The 18665-nt window shown below is 44.1% G+C and overlaps 1 protein-coding gene across 1 annotated transcript in view; it reads right to left on the bottom strand.

Annotated features, from left to right (window-relative positions):
- Nucleotides 1-18665, bottom strand: part of FOXK1 (forkhead box K1) — a 138463-nt gene that overhangs the window by 36234 nt on the left and 83564 nt on the right. Inside the window, exons 4-7 of the mRNA XM_069733923.1 lie at nt 7255-7401; nt 4875-5068; nt 3446-3591; nt 2904-3185 (exon numbers count right to left, since the gene is read on the bottom strand). Coding sequence (XP_069590024.1) covers nt 2904-3185; nt 3446-3591; nt 4875-5068; nt 7255-7401 — 769 coding nt within the window. The remainder of the gene's footprint in view (nt 1-2903; nt 3186-3445; nt 3592-4874; nt 5069-7254; nt 7402-18665) is intronic.

Here is an 18665-nt window from a genome sequence, read left to right as displayed (position 1 = left end):
GGTGGAACAGGCTATAATGGATATGGCCACCGGGAAGGCCCCTGGACCTGACGGGTTTCCCGTTGAGTTCTATAAAAAATATCGGGACCACCTGGCACCACTCTTATTGAAGGTGCTTCAGAATATATGGGAGGGAGAAATTATGCCTGAAACATTTTATGATGCAAATATCATTGTACTTAAGAAGGAGGGAAAGGACCCCTTGGAATGTGGATCATATCGCCCCATATCATTGGTGAACGTAGATTATAAAATCTTCACTAAAATATTGGCCACTAGACTAAATACAATCATATTAGATCTTATACACCCAGATCAAACAGGCTTTATGCCTGGGAAAAGTACCTCTATTAATATTCGGCGGGTCCAATCAGTGATTCAATATAGCTCCCTAGAATTGGATAATAACTGGGCTCTGGCATCCCTAGACACAGCTAAAGCGTTTGACTCCCTTGAATGGCCTTTTCTTTCTGCATGTCTGCAGAAATACGGTTTTGGAGATAAATTCATTAGAGGGATAGATACACTATATAGGAATCCTAGGGCACGGGTAATTGTGAATAATTCTATCTCTGATTCCTTTACTTTACATAGGGGAACCCGTCAGGGATGTCCTCTGTCCCCGGCCCTCTTTGCCCTCGCGATAGAAGCATTGGCAATACGCATAAGGTCTTCCACAGATATCAAGGGAATAAGTATTGCGGATCGTGTAGATACCATCGGTCTATATGCTGATGATATGATCATATTTATGGATAAAACAGAAGAAACACTACCGCGAGTAATAACGACTATAGATAATTTTAGCAAATTCTCTGGTCTCTATATCAATTGGGATAAGTCTGCTCTGATGCCTCTGTCTCATGCGCCGATGCCCCGTCTCGAAAATCTCTCGTCACTACCTGTAGTCTCCAATTTCAAATATCTAGGAATACATATGTCTCAATATAGTCAGCTGGACCTACGACTTAATATTTATCCACTATTGGACCTGGCCAAATCTAAATTCATAGCTTGGAGCAAACTCCCTCTCTCCGTTGCAGGTCGCATTAATTTAGTTAAGATGATATTGCTCCCCAAATTTAATTATTGTCTACAACATAGTGCTGTGCCAATACCCAAATCTTTCTTTGCAAACTTAAACTCCCTGACCACGTCCTTTATATGGGGGAAGACTAGACCCAAACTCAAGCTATCTACTCTACAGAGACCGGCAAGGGGGGGAGGGGCAGCCTTACCAGACTTTTATCTATATTATCTTGCTGGGCAGGCTAGGGCGATAAGCAAATGGATGCCTAGCAACTCCCTACCTAATTCAGAAAGCCATATAATCCATTCTGCCCGTATTGACTGTCCACTGGGTTTTTTGGAAATGGAGAAAGTCAGTGCTCCCCGTTTGCTGCCATTGCTTCGACAAGCGAGATTAATATGGAGACAAATTAAAAAAGTTATTAAATATACAGATATAATAGCCGAAATGCCACTGTGGTATAATAGTTATTTTCCAGAATTACTAAATCACCCGTCTACTGAGTTCTGGATCTCATGTGGTGTTCTCTCGGTAGGTAATTTGTATAACCAGGATGTTTTTGTGTCCTTTGAGCAATTGCGGGATACCTGCAATATCCCAAGATCTCAATTCTTCCGTTATTTACAGCTGAGGTCAGCTTTCCAGTCACATATGCGAAATGCAGGTGCAAGTCGAGCAATTTCATCTTTACCCCTTATAGGCATTCTCAAATCACAGGGTCCTCAGGGGCTCATTTCCTCTTTATACACATACCTATTATCCGTGGGAGATGGGCTCACTATTAACACCTTAAAAAAGAAATGGGAGGGACTCCTTCCTGATACACTGGGAGAGGAGTGGGAAGATATTTTGGAATCTCCAACTAAAGTTTCTCCCTCAGTTAACAATAGGATGACCCAGCTATATATTACATATCAGACTTATCTGACTCCGACACGACTTTTTAAAATGGGCCGCCTTCAGACGTCAGACTGCTTACGGTGTCACGCACATGATGCGGATTTTACCCACATGATATGGCGGTGCCCGGTAATCCTTCATTATTGGAAAGAAGTCACGACATTGTTAACGTCTTTATTGTTAATCCCTGTCCCACTTGAACCATTGACTTGCCTATTTGGGGTGTGGGATACAGAGACCTGGGATCACCATACTGGGATTTTCCTTCGAGAAACGCTCTTCTTAGCACGAAAGGTACTGGCATTAAGGTGGATGGGTGGCTCCTCCCCGTCTCTCAGAGCTTGGATTGACCTGGTGAACTCGGTTATCCCATATGAAAGAACACTGTACCATAATAGAGGATGTCCAGGTAAATTCGAAAAAATTTGGGGTAGATGGAACTCATCTCATCATACTCTGTAGTCTGCGTGGATTAGATATATGCACGGGGAGGAGGGCATGGGGTTTGGGGACATCGTTGCAGAGCAAACTTGAATCTGTTTTCTTTTGGCGACTTATTACTAAAGGTTAAAGTTGTTTAAGTTGTATAGTAGGTATTTTGTAGGTATTAGTGATTCAACATGCACAGTCTATTGCCTCTGAACTTTGGATGCGATGATGTTTGTAATCATTTGTATCTGATGGTATGTTTAATAATGATAAATGTAATATGTGCAATGTTTGTCTATTCTGAAATTAATAAACGAATTTAAAAAAAAAAAAGATGGGGTGCAGAGTGTTCATTAATGAGAAAAAAATGAACTTTTTTGAATTTACCAAATGGCTGCAATGAAACAAAGAGTGACAAGTTTTAAGGGGTCTGAATACCGTCCGTACCCACTGTACTACAGGCAAATTAAAGAGTAATAATATATAGAAAGTATGTGTGGGATAGAGCAAACAGAACCTCTTAAAATAAGCAACATATTCTGACCTCTGAGAGATGAGACACCATCCATAACTGCTGTTCCACGGATTTCATCTCTGGTACAAGGTGGCCTCTGGTTTGCAATTATGTATCCATTTGCTGAATTGGTAGGTGTGCTCAATACCTGCACCATGGTGACAGTGGGCGCTTGTTGCACCACGTGGATGGCATGACTGGTCGGCTGTGAGGTCATGATGGAAGTAGGCATGTATGTCAAAGGTTTTGCCACAAAATTTGTTTGGGGTACAGGCTTGGCCATAATAACTGGCTGAGAACTCACCGGAGAACCTGTCACAAAAAAACAGAAATAAATACAGAAAGACTGAATAAAAGCATTACTAACTACATATTGGGTATAATGAATTACCTAATACATTAATTAACTAACCAAATACAAATAGAAAATCTGTGGGGAAAACAATTGGGATTGTACTAAAAACAGCCAACACTTATCTCATGGCTGAATCCAACTGCATTTCCATTATGTAACCCATCCCATTTATTTCCTAATTCTAGTTATAAGGATTTGGAGAATTCGCTCCAATTACCTGGTGCACTCTGGGAGTATCGGTACTCTGGAACAGAGGCCATCTTAAAACCAAAATCATGTGGAACAGGGGATCCTTCTCGGGACATGCTGTCAGGGGTCTGCAGGCCACAGGAATCTGGATATGTTGGGGAGGCAGGTGCACTCCTAGGAGACAAATTATTATTTTAAGTGTCCTGGAATTGTTATCTCTAGATATAGAGACTAATATTGTATTTAACACTACTGGAACCCATCAATGTAAAATAGTAAAGGCTCGTCTGCTCAGCTAGACGGACACACAGACGGACCTGACCGTCCAGCTGACCAGGTGGGGAGAAGTCTGCCTCTTGGAATAGTGAACTCACCCCGAACATGCTTTCACCTGCGCATTTCTCTGAAACACAACCGCATTTCAGAAAAAAAACATGCTGGTTGGCAATTTAGGGGGCGGCCTCGTATACATGCTACCTAAACTACGGGAGAGGGTCCTTTTAATGTTTCAAGTTAGAAAAGGTCTGGTTCAGCAGTAATTCACAAGTTTTAACATTTTTATATATACCAATCTCCTTAAAACGATCAAGATGACTTCCTCCTGCAGGAGCAGTGCAGCCTCTCCACTACTCCCTGATGGTCTTTACCGATGTCACGCTGCAAACAATTACAGGCCCGACTGATTTACTACAATCCATCTAGGCATCACGGCTGACCGCAGCGACTGCCTGCAGCGGTCATGTGTTGTAGTCATGATGTCATCGCTGCAGTCGTGTGAATAATGACAGTCAGGGAACAGTAGAGAACAAGTGCTGGAAAGCACAAGGTGAGCAATGAAGTATTCATTTATTAAGGAGAGTAAGCCAAAAAAGATAAATCTAAAATCAGCACCCCCTTCAAAAGGGGAACCTGGCAACAGTTTCTTGTTATTAAACTACTGCCAGCACATTATGTCCCTACTAATTAGGATCCTAACTATCTGCTCCAAGCAACCCTGCATACAGCTAAAATGATTTGTATTCACTGCTCTCCACAGTAGTTTTTTACCGAGAGGCCTGATGGGTGTGTATGAACTGTGAACTCCCAAACCCAGCCCCACCAAAGGCAGAGGGGCCAGGTTCGTGAGCTTCTTTGCCGATGCCAAGGCTGGTCCCTACACACCCATCAGATCGCACAGAGTATCAAGCAGGAGAGACGGGAATAAAGAAAAGCTTTAGCTGTATGCTGGGATACATGGGCGACTGGAACTGACAATTATAATCCTAATTATGAGACACAGAATGACCCACTGAGTCCAGTCTCACAGCTGCAGTCTGCCAAAGATTAGCACAGCAGCGGAGAGCACGGGACCTGGGAAAGGCGAGTATTGTTCTGTTTGTTGTTTAAGTCTAACAAGAAAAAAATACATGTACATCTATATTCCAAACACCCACTTTAATTACGGTATATACCAATACCTGGAAGAAAGTGGACCAAAAGGAGTACGAAATGATGAAACTCCCCTCTGCCTTCGTTTTCTAAACGCCTGCTCTACCAGCTTGGCTTCAGATGTAGGATCAATTCTCCAAAATGAACCTTTTCCAGGCTCCTCCTGCGATCGCGGTACTTTTATAAAATACCGATTTAGTGACAGATTGTGACGTATAGAGTTCTAGAGAGAAAAATCATTAGAAATATTAAAATAACCAAAGGCTATGTGTTACAAAAATACAAATAGGAGAATAAACATATCCAACAAGTAGATCACTTGACTAGGTACACCGTAGGGAAATATTTATAAGACTATCTCAGCAAAGGGACATTTTTATTTAACACAGCCTATTGTAAAAATTATTATTATTCTAAGATCCATTGATTAAAATTTACTTTGCTCATGATAAAACCATTTTAAACTAATATCTGATTACAGCAGGGATCCCCAACCTGTGGCTTGCGGGCTCATTGGGTGTGGCTTGCGGGCTCATTGGGTGTGGCTAGCGGGCTCATTGGGCGTGGCTCGCGGGCTCATTGGGCGTGGCTCGCGGGCTCATTGGGCGTGGCTCGCGGGCTCATTGGGCGTGGCTCGCGGGCTCATTGGGCGTGGCTCGCGGGCTCATTGGGCGTGGCTCGCGGGCTCATTGGGCGTGGCTCGCGGGCTCATTGGGCGTGGCTCGCGGGCTCATTGGGCGTGGCTCGCGGGCTCATTGGGCATGGCTCGCGGGCTCATTGGGCGTGGCTCTCGGCTATCTGCCAGCTTGGTGCATTAAAACCAGCAAAAAGTTATGAGAATAAAGGTCTCAAGTGGTGACTTCTGTGAGTAGCCCTGCACAGAACAGCAGATCTGGGTGTGCATAACCTGGCAGGGGGAGGTAAGATTAATATGATAACCTGGAGATAGGAGGAAATTGCCAGCCAAAGTAGGTGCTTGAAGCTGGATACAATAGTGTGGCGAGTGTGCTTGATGTGACTATATCGAATAGGGGTAATGTGGGAGTCACTATGGGGGATGCAGGTATTGGATGTGGCTCATGACCAGAGTATTCTTAGCTTACAACATCACATCCCATTCTTGAATCCTCATATAAGGCTTTTTTGCTCATCTTAGATGATGGAATGATTTTGTCCTATAGAACTATCAATCACAGAAGTACCATGTGTTGTGAAAACTTGTTATGATGCCACTTTCATTATATTCATTTAAAAATAAAATAAAAATCAGTAATGATCATTCAGAAAAAATATCAGAAACTATCAAGGTAGATTGTATAGATTCCTCTAACCCAGACCTGGGCAAAGTGTGTCCCGTGGGCCACATCCAGCCCTCTGGCTGCTCCCGTCCAGCCCATGGACCTAGACAGTCAAGGGGCTGACAACAGTGGCTTATGGGCTGCACCTTGTCCTCCCTGGCCTGCTTGCCGCCGCCCACTGTCACCGCTATCCGTCTACATCGACAGGATGTAGACAGCAGTGAATGCACTGGTGGAGGAGGGGCCGTCGGACCCTTCTTACACCATCAGTGTGTGAGACAGCTGACTCGATGATGTAATTTTATTGCGTCAGCTGTGCAGTGCGGAGAGTCAGTACATTAGAGAGCAGGAGGAGAGCGCTGGGAGAACAAGAGCAAGGTGAGCATGTGGCATTTTTTTCCATGTGTAGGGGATGTTTGGCTGGTCATGGGGAGGCTATGGGGCTCTCACGCTGGCCATGAGGAGGTTATGGGGCTCTCATGCCTTCCATCGGGAGGCTATGGGCTCTCATGCTGCCCATGGGAAGGCTATGGGCTCTCATGCTGCCCATGGGAAGGCTATGGGGCTCTCATGCTGGCCCTGGGGAGGCTATAGGGCTCTCACGCTGGCCCTGGGGAGGCTATGGGGCTCTCACGCTGGCCCTGGGGAGGCTATGGGGCTCTCACGTTGGCCCTGAGGAGGCTATGGGGCTCTCATGCTGCCCATGGGGAGGCTATGGGGCTCTCACACTGGCCCTGGGGAGGCTATGGGGCTCTCATGCTGGCCCTGGGGAGGCTGTGTGGGTGTCATGGTGATACTATGTGGGGTCTCTTACAGGGCTGTGTGTGCTCATACGATTTACAGAAGGGGCTATATGTGGGCTCAAATGGTATATAGGAGAATGTCAGCATACTTCATTCTGCTCAAGATTAAGTGATACAATTAATATTAAATAATTATAATTAATATATTAATATTGAGCAGAATTAATTTCAGCCTATTGGTTCAACCCTCCACAACAGTCACAGTCTCATGTGGCCCCTGACGAAAAAATAAATCCCCACCCCTTAACCTTTCAACACTTATTCTACTTAGCCATGAAACCCATCATAGCACTTGTAAAAATACGTACCTGCCAGCCTTTATCTGCAGACCTATAGTAAGGATAATGCTTAGTAATATGAGCATAAATTCCACTCAATGTGAGTTGTCGATCTTTTGCACAGGAGATTGCTTGAACAATGAGTTGTGCATATGAATATGGGGGTTTGGAGTCATCCTGAGAAAAAGAATTATAAAGATATAACATTTACTGAGAGCTACAACATAATCATTGAATTAAAGTAAATAAAGACATTTGTCTAGTGAAGATGAAAACTATAGGAATAAATGGTGATAATGGGCTCAGCTGTGCTTGGAATGCCAATAGGATATGTGGCCACCTCTGCTGTACCTGCGACCTGGTACCAGTCAAACTGGGGTATTTAGGGACTCCATTTCCGGATATAGATGCAGGGCGCAGAGATGTCACCAATATCTTCTATACATTTATGTCATATCTGATGTCATACATGTATTTTGTGAGACAACCCCTTTATCACCTTAAATTTATGTGGACCATAGGCTACAACTCTTTGGAGTGGGATCAGTAGGGGAGACGGCGCCAGGCAGTGCGGGTATCGGCTGTGTTACCTAACCAGCACCCGACAGTAACCGATGCGATCTGAGGTTGGTCTGATACAATCAGATTAACATCCTAAATGCTGCTGCCAAGAGGAAAAACTGCAGACTTCAACATGGCGACCATTACTTCTGACAGGCATCTGCCTCTGTGGGGTGCCGATTGGTTGCCATGGCAGTCGGGGGTCTTCCGAAGGCCCGCATGTTAGCCATGTGAGATCTCCTGGGAAACACAGCCTGTGGATGGGCTTCACAGTTATCAAATATAAAGATATTTGTGCCATATGGCAAACACTTCAACAGAAAAAAGAATCAAAGTCCAGAATTGGCATTTTTGGTTGCTGGAACCAAACCAAAATGCAATGAAAAGAGATTAATACTTTGTATGCAGCCCCAAAGAAGTATCAATAGAAACATCAGACGATCCCACATACAGGTCATTAATGGAAAAATAAAAAGTTATAGGTCTCAGAAAAGGTGAAATTTCTTTCAAGAAAAGTTCAGCATTTTTTAGACACTAAAATATAAAACAATAAGTTTGGTATCACCATAATCCCACTGAACCGGAGAATCATGCTACATTTTTATCACCTACTCAACAATGTAAATTGAATGGTGTCATTCAAGAATACAACTTGTTCAGCAAAAAAAACTCAAACATTTATGTCGGCAGAAAAAGAAAGAAAACATTATGACTCTGGGAAGAAGTGAGGAAAAGCAAAATAAAATAAAAAAATATTTGTCCAGTCCTTGAAAGGTTATGTCCACAATATTAATCACACTTCCGTTGCTTACAATCCTAAAAGAAACTTATTATCAATTTCAAAAAGTTATTGTGGCGCCAGATGATATCTCCTGAAAACTTGCATGTCAGTGATTTTGCTCACCGGGTTGAGGATACGTCCTATAGTTCTTGCATGACAGGTCGCACATGCTCAGTAGGCACTGGCTAATCCAGCAGTCTAAAATCTGAGCACAGCCTCCACTATTTAAATAGTGAAATGAAAGCTGTGCTGTGATTGGTTGCTGAAAGAAAAAAAAAAAAGCTAGGAGGACATATACAGGGGAAATATATCTAAAGCACACACAGAATTTTATTAACTCCTTCATGACAACTGAATGTTATCAGGAAGGGGTTCCCGCAAAGGACATACAGTTACTTTATGGCAATAATGCTGGCACATAAGCTGTGACCACACAATCACTTAAGCTTGGCTTAAGTCTGTCACAGCCAGGGACGGTGCCCACATCCAGCGCTTATGCTGGTTAACCCTTTAAATGCTATCATTAGGGATCACAGCATTTAGAAGGCTAGGAGAGGGGGGAGGTTCCCTCTCCCATCTCATCACGGCCTCTCATGTCATTGTGAGCTGCCGATGGTAGTCATAGCAAGCAGAGGTGAAATGACGACTTCCGGGTCTGCCAGCTTTAGTTGTCTGGGCTCCCTTTGCATCAACTACTGCATCAATGCAGCGTGGCATGGAGGCGATCAGTCTGTGGCGCTGCTGAGGTGTTATGGAAGCTCAGGTTGCTTTGATAGCAGCCTTCAGCTCGTCTGCATTGTGGGGTCTGGTGTCTCATCTTCCTCTTGACAATACTCCATAGATTCTCTATGGGGCTAAGGTCAGGCGAGTTTGCTGCCAATCAAGCATAGTGACAATGTTGTTTTTAAACCAGGTATTGGTACTTCTGGCAGTGTGGACAGGTGCCAAGTCCTGCGGGAGAATGAAATTTCCATTTCCAAAAAGCTTGTCGGCAGAAGGAGAAATGGAAGTGCGGGGGCTCCGGGCTTTCACAAAATGTCGACGGAGCCCCCGCACCACCAAATACTGACGTACCAGCCTGGTATGGGAGTCAGATCGTCGCCCTGCAGCGTCGGGCCACCGAACACCCCCTCTTCCCAGACCAGGGCCGCCAGAATCGCCCGATTCCTGCTGCCGTCACACTCCTGGTAAGTACATTCAGACTAAAACGCATCCCCATTGTACCCATAAAAAAATTTTGTGAAAAAAGTGCATCTTAAAGTCTGAAAAATACGGTAAGTGAAATGTTAGACATTGTACTGTACCTATATTTCTCTGCTGTATCTGTGCATCATGAATCGCGGTATGTGGTAAAGGGGCCCACTGAGACGCTTTCGTCCCAGGACCCACGAAAACCTGGAGCTGGCGCGGAGCAAGTATAATGTCCTGTGTGCTGCCAGAAGGCAGTGTGCCAAAACAGGTGTTGGGGCAAGCAACACCACCCACAGATGGTAAGACACTGTATCACATGTGCTTTTTGACTACCTATGTTTGTTTTCTACAGAGTTCCTTGTGACTCACTAGATTTGCAGCAAGATGAACAATTATTTCAGTGTTCTAGGCACTTTTGTTACAGTCTCCTTGTTAGCTATACTGGTGGGTGTGTTGCGCCACCTTGTGGTTTCCCACTTTTTATCAATCCTTTATGTATTTTTGATTATTTTTGTTTGTTTAATAAATATTTTCATTTTTTACTATATGGTTTTTGCGTACACTTTTTTGTATATGATCTGTTTTAATTGTACTGCGCCCTTTATATTATCCATGTTGGTTTGGTGGTACTTAAATATTTGGGAATAGTTACCATATTTAGTTTTCTAGAGGAGCTGCAACCATTGATACAACACCCCCTCTCATAGGGGTGTATAATGTGATGTGCATCCATCCCGCCCTCATCCATCTATCCCCACACATACATCACTATAGAGTGAGCTTCGGAAGCAGCTGAAGTGTATAATGTGGTATAAATGTAGCTATAGACACACATATTACTATAGACTCTTCACCACTGTGGATGTGATGTGGGGACATGTGAAGCTCTATCACCAATGTGGATGTGATGTGGGGACATGTGAAGCTCTATCACCACTGTGGATGTGATGTGAGGACATCTGAAGCTCTATCACCACTGTGGATGTGATGTGGTGACATCTGAAGCTCTATCACCACTGTGGATGTGATGTGAGGACATTTGAAGCTCTATCACCACTGTGGATGTGATGTGAGGACATGTGAAGCTCTATCACCACTGTGGATGTGATGTGAGGACATGTGAAGCTCTATCACCACTGTGGATGTGATGTGAGGACATGTGAAGCTCTATCACCACTGTGGATGAGATGTGAGGACACGTAACGCTCTATCACCACTGTGGATATGATGTGGGGACATGTGAAGCTCTATCACCACTGTGGATGTGATGTGAGGACATGTGAAGCTCTATCACCACTGTGGATGAGATGTGAGGACACGTGACGCTCTATCACCACTGTGGATGTGATGTGAGGACATGTGACGCTCTATCACCACTGTGGATATGATGTGGGGACATGTGAAGCTCTATCACCACTGTGGATATGATGTGGGGACATGTGAAGCTCTATCACCACTGTGGATGTGATGTGAGGACATTTGAAGCTCTATCACCACTGTGGATGAGATGTGAGGACATGTGAAGCTCTATCACCACTGTGGATGTGATGTGAAGACATGTGAAGCTCTATCACCACTGTGGATGTGATGTGAAGACATGTGAAGCTCTATCACCACTGTGGATGAGATGTGAGGACATGTGAAGCTCTGTCACCACTGTGGATGTGATGTGAGGACATGTGAAGCTCTATCACCACTGTGGATGTGATGTGAGGACATGTGAAGTTCTATCACCACGGTGGATGTGATGTGAGGACATTTGAAGCTCTATCATCACTGTGAATGTGATGTGGGGACATGTGAAGCTGTGTCTCCACTGTGGATGTGATGTGGGGACATGTGAAGCTCGATGTGATGTCGGGACATGTGATCCTCTATCACCACTGTGGATGTGATGTGAGGACATCTGAAGCTCTGTCACCACTGTGGATGTGATGTGAGGACATGTGAAGCTCTGTCACCATTGTGGATGTGATGTGAGGACATGTGAAGCTCTGTCACCACTGTGGATGTGATGTGGGGACATGTGAAGCTCTATCACCACTGTGGATGTGATGTGGGGACATGTGAAGCTGTGTCTCCACTGTGGATGTGATGTGGGGACATGTGAAGCTCGATGTGATGTCGGGACATGTGATCCTCTATCACCACTCTGGATGTGATGTGAGGACATGTGAAGCTCTGTCACCTTTGTGGATGTGATGTGAGGACATGTGATCCTCTATCACCACTGTGGATGTGATGTGGGGACATGTGAAGCTCTGTTACCACTGTGGATGTGATGTGGGGACATGTGAAGCTCTGTTACCACTGTGGATGTGATGTGGGGACATGTGAAGCTGTGTCTCCACTGTGGATGTGATGTGGGGACATGTGAAGCTCTATCATCACTGTGGATGTGATGTGAGGACATGTGAAGATGTGTCTCCACTGTGGATGTGATGTGGGGACATGTGAAGCTCTATCACCACTGTGGATGTGTTGTGGAGACACGTGTAGCTCTGTCACCACTGTGGATGTGATGTGTAGACACGTGAAGCTCTGTCACCACTGTGGTGTGGAGTGCAGTGATTGTGCGGCTTTCCACAGAAAGGACTCCACTCTGTTAGTCATGAATGATCTGAGATGAAGAGCCGGCTCCTTTCTGTGAACGATGGGGGCCAGCTCACCACTGGGAGCTGAGACAATTTTTTCTCTCTCGCATGACTGGGTTCTGAGAGGGGTCGAGAAAGAGAGTCAGGCCAGATTTGCATGGAATGATTGTCAATGGCCTTGTGACTGGGCTCCTCCCAATTGGACACGTTCATTTATTGTGATTGCCTGGTTATTGCTCACATGATCAGTGATTTCATTAAAGGGCCACTGTCACCCCTTCCAGCCGCTATAAACTAAGAGAGCCACCTTGTGCAGCAGTAATGCTGCATTCTAACAAGGTGGCTCTTTTAGTTTTTTGTTCATGCATTCCCAAAATAAAGCGCTTTGAAACTTATCCAAAATACCTCTCCTTGTCCATGGAGGCGGGTCCTTACTCCCCAGCTTGAACCGGTACTCTGCCGTCACTCACATCTTCAGGGGCTTTCGGCGTCGCCCCCTCCGCGCTTTTTTCACTTCAAAAATGGCGCCTGCGCTGTGTACAACTGTGTGGGGCAGGCGCAGTAAGCTCTGGCCGTCTGACGTCACAGCCAGGCTTGCAGACTGCGCCTGTGCGGCCGCCCTGCCTATGGATCCCAGCCTCGTACTGTGAATGATGCATAACACACTGCGGGGCTGGGGTTCCCAAGGTGGGTGGCCGCACTGTCTGCACACTCGCAGTCTGCAAGCCTGGCTGTGACGTCAGACGGCCAAAGCTTACTGCGCCTAACCCACACAGTTGTTTATAACGGCTGGAGGGGGTGACAGTGGCCCTTTAAGGATAAGGTCCTTAAGTAAGTTTGCTGAAATTGCTGACATAGTAAAGTACAGGAGACTAGAGTCACTGACATTCACAAGTATGTCAGAGTCAGACAGGACAGGTGGATGTACAGCAACTGCAAGAGATGAGGCGGCCTTCTTATGTTAATAAATGGAGGATCTCTACCTCTCCTATTAATTTCTGTAGCTGCTGTTTACAGTGGGTAAGTAATACTGAGATAGACAAACACTGTGGGCAGAGCTAGGTATATCTAAATAACTGCACAGAGTATAGTAAGTCAGCACTGAGTGTCACACATGGCCCCCTGACATGGAGGGGCTTTTCACACCTGCTGTGGTTTTGATGCTGCGTATTTATGCAAACCCGCAGTGGCCAGATGTTACAGCATGGTGAATCGGATTTTGTTTATGTGTGCCTGTGGCTCACCTGGGGAGACTAACATGCGGCGCTGCAGAGACTAACATGCGGCGCGCCTCTCCAGACCGCTGCATGTCAATTTCTATTGTGGAGATGCTATAGAATGTTTAGTTTTTTTAAAAATGTATACTATTTTGGGGTACATACAATGCATTGATTGCTTCTTAATGCATTTTTTTGTGGAAGTGTGGTGACCAAACACCCACAATTATGGCATTCGATTTTTTTTTTTTTTTTTTTTTTTTTTTACTTTTATACTTTTTACAGATGTGGCTAATTTTCATTTTAAGTAGATCATACTTTTGTGAAGATGTTGCTCTCTGACGTGGTTTGATTTTTTGTAACAACCACTATATTGTTACCTAAGGTAAAGGAGAGGAGTGATCCACATTGCTATCTGATGATGCTTTGTGTGAATGTCCCAGCATGCAGTGGGATTCTCAAATGAGGGGTCATTAAAAGGAACTACAAAAAGAGAAAAGCTGTTAGATGGTGTAGTTAAAGCACCACTCTAGAAGTCTATATTTCACCCATGGAATGGTGTTTTAAACCTCAGACCACTGCCCCGTCTGAAACTTACTCTCCAGCGTCTTTATCGGTTTTGAAACGCTGCTTCGGTCCGTGTCATGCAGTCTGAGACCTGCCGACTGCTCCAGTGTTTGCTGCAGGAGCCGTACGTCACTAATCAATGTAAGTATATAGGAGCCTTGCTCTGGCTCTCATAGATTGAGAAGCTGGGATGTAGATTCTGACTTCCGGCCAGTCAGAAGCTGCGCTCACAAGATGGCGCTACTGGTCCGGAGCAGTGCCGAAAAATGGGGAAGGAGAGTAGGAGACAGCGGGCTTGGGTTTAAAGCACCACTCCAGCAGCCAAAAGAAACCTAAAAAAATAGGGTGGAGTGGTACTTTAAGTTTTAATCCAAGTATATTAGAAAATAATTCAGATTATGGCTGTAGTTTAGGTTACAATGCAGTAATAGAGCTGTCAAGAGTCATTGTTCCAGTTCAGGAACCTGAGGTTTCTTTTCACTAGAATATGTAAAAAAAAAAAAATTAAAAAAACAGATCCAAAACAACACCATTTGCTGGCTTTAGATGGTTGTCCACGACTTTAATAGCCTAGCCTTTGGATAGGGGACGAGGTTACTGCGTCCACTCTGTACACTTAGGCTGGTGACTGAACCCACGCGCCACCCCTTCCTCCATGATCGAATGCTGGCAGGGAGAATAAGGCCGGATGCAGACGATCTGGAACTAGCAGCGCTTTAGATACAGTGTATGTCCGCTGCGTCTAAAGCGCTGCTGTTAATTGGATGGTGAATAAGCATGTGATCACTGAACAGTGTGGAATCACCGCGTTCAATACATTATATGGTGAAATTTCTCTTGCGGAGACTAGCGTCTTCGCAAGAGAAATTGACATGCTGCGGTCTGGAGAGACACGCCACATGTCCGTCTCCACGGGTGATCTGCAGGCATCTCTGGACGCACAGTGGACATGGGATTTCTGAAAATCCCATGCACTATGCTGTAACATTTGGACGCTGCATAAGTACGCTGCGTCCAACCCGCAGCGTTTACTGATGGTGTGCACCTACCCCCAAGATCTTTTTTTGCGTTTGGCTGTGTGCAGGCTCCAGGCAGCGTTATAACGTTATTAACCTGCTGATTAACCCGATATCTGCAGGTTAACAGCGTTATTCCTGGTGACCGGTTCCCTATAAGACTAATAATCTTATATAGAGCCAGCACATAACGCAGCGCTTATTAGTTTAGAAAGGACGTGTACAAACAATATTAGAAAGTAACACAGATCAGCAATACACCAGAGGAGTGAGCGCCCTGAGCACAGGAGCTTACAGTCTGAGGAAATGGCAACGCTATAAAGCAGTCTGTACTGCTTCACTAGACGCCTATACAGCTGTATAATGAGGTACTGGCTTCACAGTGAAGGGACTGGAATGAAAACAGTGGGGAAAGTAGTACTATTTGCAAGAAGATCTGTTTTCTTAACCAAAAAAGCATCAGCTTTTTTACCGAGAGGAGCCAAGTGAGCCAGTCCACCAAAAAGAGCCGGACTGCAGGGGCAGAAACGGGCAGCCAATGAGAGTGCAGAGGGCGGGGCTGGACACTGAGGCTGGGCGGTGCCAGCCCTGGCTGCGAGGTTACATAATAAAGCACAGGGAGCTGGCAAGTTTGTTCATCTGCGGCTCCACCAAAGTGGGGGCAAGGAATGAGGTGAAGTTCAGGAGGAACAAAAGGCAGAAACAAAAAACTAAGTGTTTATCACAATACAGCACAGATTAGCTGAAGAAGAAAAAAAAAGGATTTCGATGTTGGCCAATCTCTTTAAGTATGGGAGCCTGGAGAAGCAGGTGCTTGTGGGAAATATAAACACACTGGTCACATGGTCAGCACTTAAGGACCGCCCACCTGACACTGAGCAGGGAGAAGCAGTTATGGGGAAGCTAAGGTTAGGAAGAGGAGTAAGAATGTAGTCAATGACCTTTTGAAGGCATGGTTGTGTTACTCTAGACTAGAGAGATTATTTGGCTACAGGGAGTTTGGGAAAAAAAAATAGATTTGGGGATAATCTCTTTAAGTGAAAGTCGTAAGCTTCCTAATCTCGGGAGCATTCCTCCTTCAGGTTTTTCTTCAGTAGCTTTGCCAGAAGTAATAGGAATGACATTGAAATAAGTGCAGGAGAAAATGGAAGATACATGCAAGCAATCTCGCGGTGACAGTCGGCCTTACTAAATCTACCTGACAGCAGGGATCACCGTGGACACACAGCCGCCATCATCATTCAGGACGGTTAGGAGGTGATCAAATCATTGTTGCCACAGAAAAAAAACACAGCAAACATCAGCAAAGTGAATGAGATGTCGGAAATGTCATGTACATGCAGCTTATTTGTTCCTTGAGGATTTGAAGAATCAAAGCATTTTTTTCAAATCTGCAAAATGTCAATACTTTCACCTATTCAAATGAATGGAAAAAAAACATAAGTAAACACACCAAAAATCATGATTTCTACATTTTCCTGAGAAAAATCTTTTTTTTTTGCTGCAGAAATATCAACTGCAAACACTGTGTGCACATTCCCGAATAACAAGGACAGAGATTTCGACCCAAATATATCATTTATCCCATATAGAAAATGCAAAAGAATGTGCAAAAAAAAAACAAGAACAAAACCAATGTAAGAATTGCAATCTTATTAATTTCACCTATAAAAACATGATAAAGAAAAGTGATCAAAAGATCATATGACTTTTTGATCACTTTTCTTTATCAAGTTATGATTGCAATGAAATATACAGCTCGTCCTGCAAAAAAATAAGCCTTCACACAACTGTCTACAGAAAAACAAAAAAGATATGGGTTTCAGTTGAATATTTTAATTTTTTTTTCCTCTTAAACTTGGTTTATTTTTTAAGCAAAAGTAGTAAAATATAGAATAACTAAATAAATGTAGTATTTTTATTATTACGGTATATTGATATTCAGAAAAAAAGAAGAGTGTTAATTATACTGAATTCAGGGGCATTTAAAAATTAAATTTTTACTCATTGCATCTCCCAGGGATATGAAAAATACATCCTGTTGTGGAAAAACAAATTGGCCATCACACATATTCTTTACAGGGAAAATATGACACTTCTGATTCTCAGACTATTGCGCTACAAAAATAAATTATTTTTTTTCAAATAGTATATTTATTATAGAAAAATAATAAACCATAAATAAAACTACTATATATAAATTTGGGGAAGCCATAATTCTGCTGAGCCACATAATAAAGATAAAACTTTATTCGTGTATCACATGAAAAGCAAAAAAACGTAAATGTAAAAAAAAAAAAAGCATAATTGGAGTTTTTTTTCCTATTTCTTACCAAAAGAGTTACCGTAATAAAAAGTTAGATTAGGTTATATTTACCCCCAAATTATGTCACTAACCAATGCAACTCATCCCACAAAAAAAAGGTCATGCACAGCTACATGTACAAAAAAAGTGTGCAGAGACTGTCCGGCGGCTCTCCCGATCCAAGCGTGACAGCTTCATGTAGTCACAGTCAAGTCGGGAAAGCTGCTGGACAGTCTGTGCACTGCGTACCGATCTCGGTCCGATGTATACAGATGGCTGGTTCATCACAATTTGGGTTGGCTCACAGAGCATGGTCTAGGGTGGATACATTTGTAAGTGTGGGTTGGCTCACAGAGAATGGTCTAGGGTGGATACAATTGTAAGGGTGGGTTGGCTCACAGAGCATGGTCTGGGGTGGATACAATTGTAAGGGTGGGTTGGCTCACAGAGCATGGTCTAGGGTGGATACAATTCTAAGTGTGGGTTGGCTCACAGAGCATGGTCTAGGGTGGATACAATTGTAAGGGAGGGTTGGCCCACAGAGCATGGTCTAGGGTGGATACAATTGTAAGTGTGGGTTGGCTCACAGAGCATGGTCTAGGGTGGATACAATTGTAAGGGTGGGTTGGCTAACAGATCATAGTCTAGGGTGGATACAATTGTAAGGGTGGATTGGCTCACAGAGCATGGTCTAGTTTGGATACAATTGTAAGTGTGGGTTGGCTCACAGAGCATGGTCTAGGGTGGATACAATTGTAAGGGTGGGTTGGCTCACAGAGCATGGTCTAGGGTGGATACAATTGTATGTACAATATGTATGCGTTTACTTTCTCTGTGTACAAGACTGTTCTCATTCACTGACTCCAAACAACAACTTGGAACTACTCAATAATTAATTATACGTTAGAAAGCAATGATTAACACGGTTGTTCAGACAAAATTATACTGTCCCCAAGGGACTGGATTTGGAAAAAAAATACTTACTCATCCTTGTCTTTTGGGACCAGACTGGATCCAGCGCAGGCTGCTCTGTGGTTTGTGCAGAGACAGGAAGCGATGACATCACTGTTCTACCAACCAGGAGACTGTGACTGGCTGCAGTGGTTAGGCGACATGAGCAGTGCATCATCAAATGTTTTATGAAGACACATTGCTCAAAGTCACCTGATTGCTGCAGCCGATCACGGGCCACAGCGGTTCAGCAGCTGC

Source organism: Ranitomeya imitator, chromosome 7, assembly GCF_032444005.1.
Source record: "Ranitomeya imitator isolate aRanImi1 chromosome 7, aRanImi1.pri, whole genome shotgun sequence".
Classification (NCBI taxonomy): Eukaryota; Metazoa; Chordata; class Amphibia; order Anura; family Dendrobatidae; genus Ranitomeya; species Ranitomeya imitator.
This window is presented reverse-complemented; position numbering and strand designations above follow the sequence as displayed.